General features: G+C 51.6%; 1 protein-coding gene across 1 annotated transcript in view; it reads right to left on the bottom strand.

The window, feature by feature from the left end:
- Nucleotides 1–2,267, bottom strand: part of LOC108503425 (tetraspanin-15-like) — a 16,048-nt gene that overhangs the window by 4,537 nt on the left and 9,244 nt on the right. The window contains exon 2 of the mRNA XM_017827363.1: nt 1,891–2,076. Within this exon, the coding sequence (XP_017682852.1) occupies nt 1,891–2,076 (186 nt within the window). The remainder of the gene's footprint in view (nt 1–1,890; nt 2,077–2,267) is intronic.

The following is a 2,267-nucleotide window of genomic DNA, read 5'->3' on the forward strand; positions in this document are numbered from 1 at the left end:
CATGGATGGACTCACCCTGGAGAGCTCCATCCAGGACTGTCTCCCATGGATGGACTCACCCTGGAGAGCTCCATCCAGGACTGTCTCCCATGGATGGACTCACCCTGGAGAGCTCCATCCAGGACTGTCTCCCATGGGATGGACTCACCCTGGAGAGCTCCATCCAGGACTGTTTCCATGGGATGGACTCACCCTGGAGAGCTCCATCCAGGACTGTCTCCATGGGATGGACTCACCCTGGAGAGCTCCAGCCAGGACTGTTTCCATGGGATGGACTCACCCTGGAGAGCTCCATCCAGGACTGTCTCTGTGGGATGGACTCACCCTGGAGAGCTCCAGCCAGGACTGTCTCCATGGGATGGACTCACCCTGGAGAGCTCCATCCAGGACTGTCTCCCATGGGATGGACTCACCCTGGAGAGCTCCATCCAGGACTGTCTCCCATGGATGGACCCCACGGCAGCAGGGGAAGACTCCAACTCCTCTCCCTGAGCAGCAGCAGAAACAACAACTGCCCGTGACCCCCGTTCCCATCTCCTGCACTGCTGGGGGAGGAGGTTGAGTTTTGAAGGAAGGAGGGGTGGGGGGAAGGTGGTTTTAGGATTATTTTACTTCTCACTCTTTTGCTCTGATCCTGTTTGTAATAAATCCAATTAATATCCCCACTCTGAGTCTGTTTTGCCCAGGATGGTGATCAGTCAGTGACCTCTCCCAGCTCTTATCTCAACTCCTGAGTCCTTCACTGTTGGTTTTTCTCTCTCCTCTGTCCAGCTGCAGAGGGAGAATGAGAGAGTGGCTGTAGTGGGTACCTGGCATCTGGTCAGGATCAACCCACTACACTTAGTAATCATTTTTCCTCCAAAGCTGGGTTTATGTTGGCGTGGAGAACATTTCACTTGCTTTTTTGTCTACCTGCTGTCCAAGCTCTTGAGTGTCATGTTCCTCCTTTTGGTTGATCCCAAGGCAGGAGAAGCACTTCCAATTCCTGATAACACTTCTCTTTCTGTCTTAATGGCCCTGAATCCCCGTTAATCCTGATTCCACAACTCAGAGTGGCTTTGGAAGTGGAAAACTGACACATCAGAGGGTGGGAATTATCCCTGGTGACAGAAATCTGAGCTCGTTTGTGTTTCACAGCTTGCTGGACAAATCAAATCTTCAGTGGGCACAGCTGAGGAAATGAAATAATCCTCATCCTGCCTCTGTGGGTTGGGATTTTCTCCCTGTGGATTCCAACAGCTTCATTCCTGCCACGGGGAATAACCCATACATAATAGGAGTTTTGTCCCCTCCCAAAATTCCCCTTCTAAACCCCCTGCCTGGAGGCAGAGGTGTCACCCCTCGAGGAGCTGCAGGGAAGGTGCTCAACACACCAACAAAGCCCTGGAAAGCAGTTGGAAGCGAACAGCTTTGCCCTAAAGTCCTGGATCTCTTCCAATTTGGACTTCCAAGGTAATTTTTCCCTTTGCTTACAACTCCCTTGGGGAAGCAAACAAAGCTGTTTTCTCTCAGCATCATCACAGGTAAAATCAACTCAACAGTGGAGATCTTGCTCCACCAGAGGTGGGATCTCAGCCCCCAGAATAATCCCCTTGTCATCCCAGGAGGAAAGACCAGCATGTTGGGAAGGATTCAGCCATGGAAAACAGGGAAATTGGCTGTTTTACACACAACTGAAATAAGAAATGAGGGCATTTTACACACAACTTAAATCCATCCTCTCCCCACTCCCTCTCCACCAATTCATGGCTGAGCTGAGAACACGGAGAAGCAACACCAGGCAGGATTTAAATCCAGAAAGGGCTTTAAAACCACACAGAGTCATGGTGATGATTCAGGATACACCAGTTTTCCTCCCTGAGACCCTCCAGCCCACCCCAAGGGTCTCACCGTCTTCAGTAGTGTCCGGTTGTCCCGGAGACTCCCCACCATTCCCACAAAGGACACCACGAACATGGTGACTCCCAGCAGAAGCAGGATCACGGCTGGAGCCAGGAAAATCCCTTCCAGGGTCTTGTGCTTCTGCCTCTCCACCTCGGCATAAATCCCAATGCACAGGATCACCAGGCCCAGGATCTGCACAGGAGGCACGGAACGGGATTCACTCCCAGTGGGAAAAAGAAAAGGTTTGATGGGAGAGGTGAAGGTGGGAGATGTCCAAGGACAACCTAGAGAGCTTTAGGATGTTCAGCATCCGATCCCAAACCCACAGAGCTTTGGGATGTTCAACATCCAATCCCAAACCCACAGAGCTTTGGGATGTTCAG

The sequence above is a fragment of the Lepidothrix coronata genome, unplaced genomic scaffold (genome assembly GCF_001604755.1).
Source record: "Lepidothrix coronata isolate B3197 unplaced genomic scaffold, Lepidothrix_coronata-1.0 Scaffold137, whole genome shotgun sequence".
NCBI lineage: Eukaryota > Metazoa > Chordata > Aves > Passeriformes > Pipridae > Lepidothrix > Lepidothrix coronata.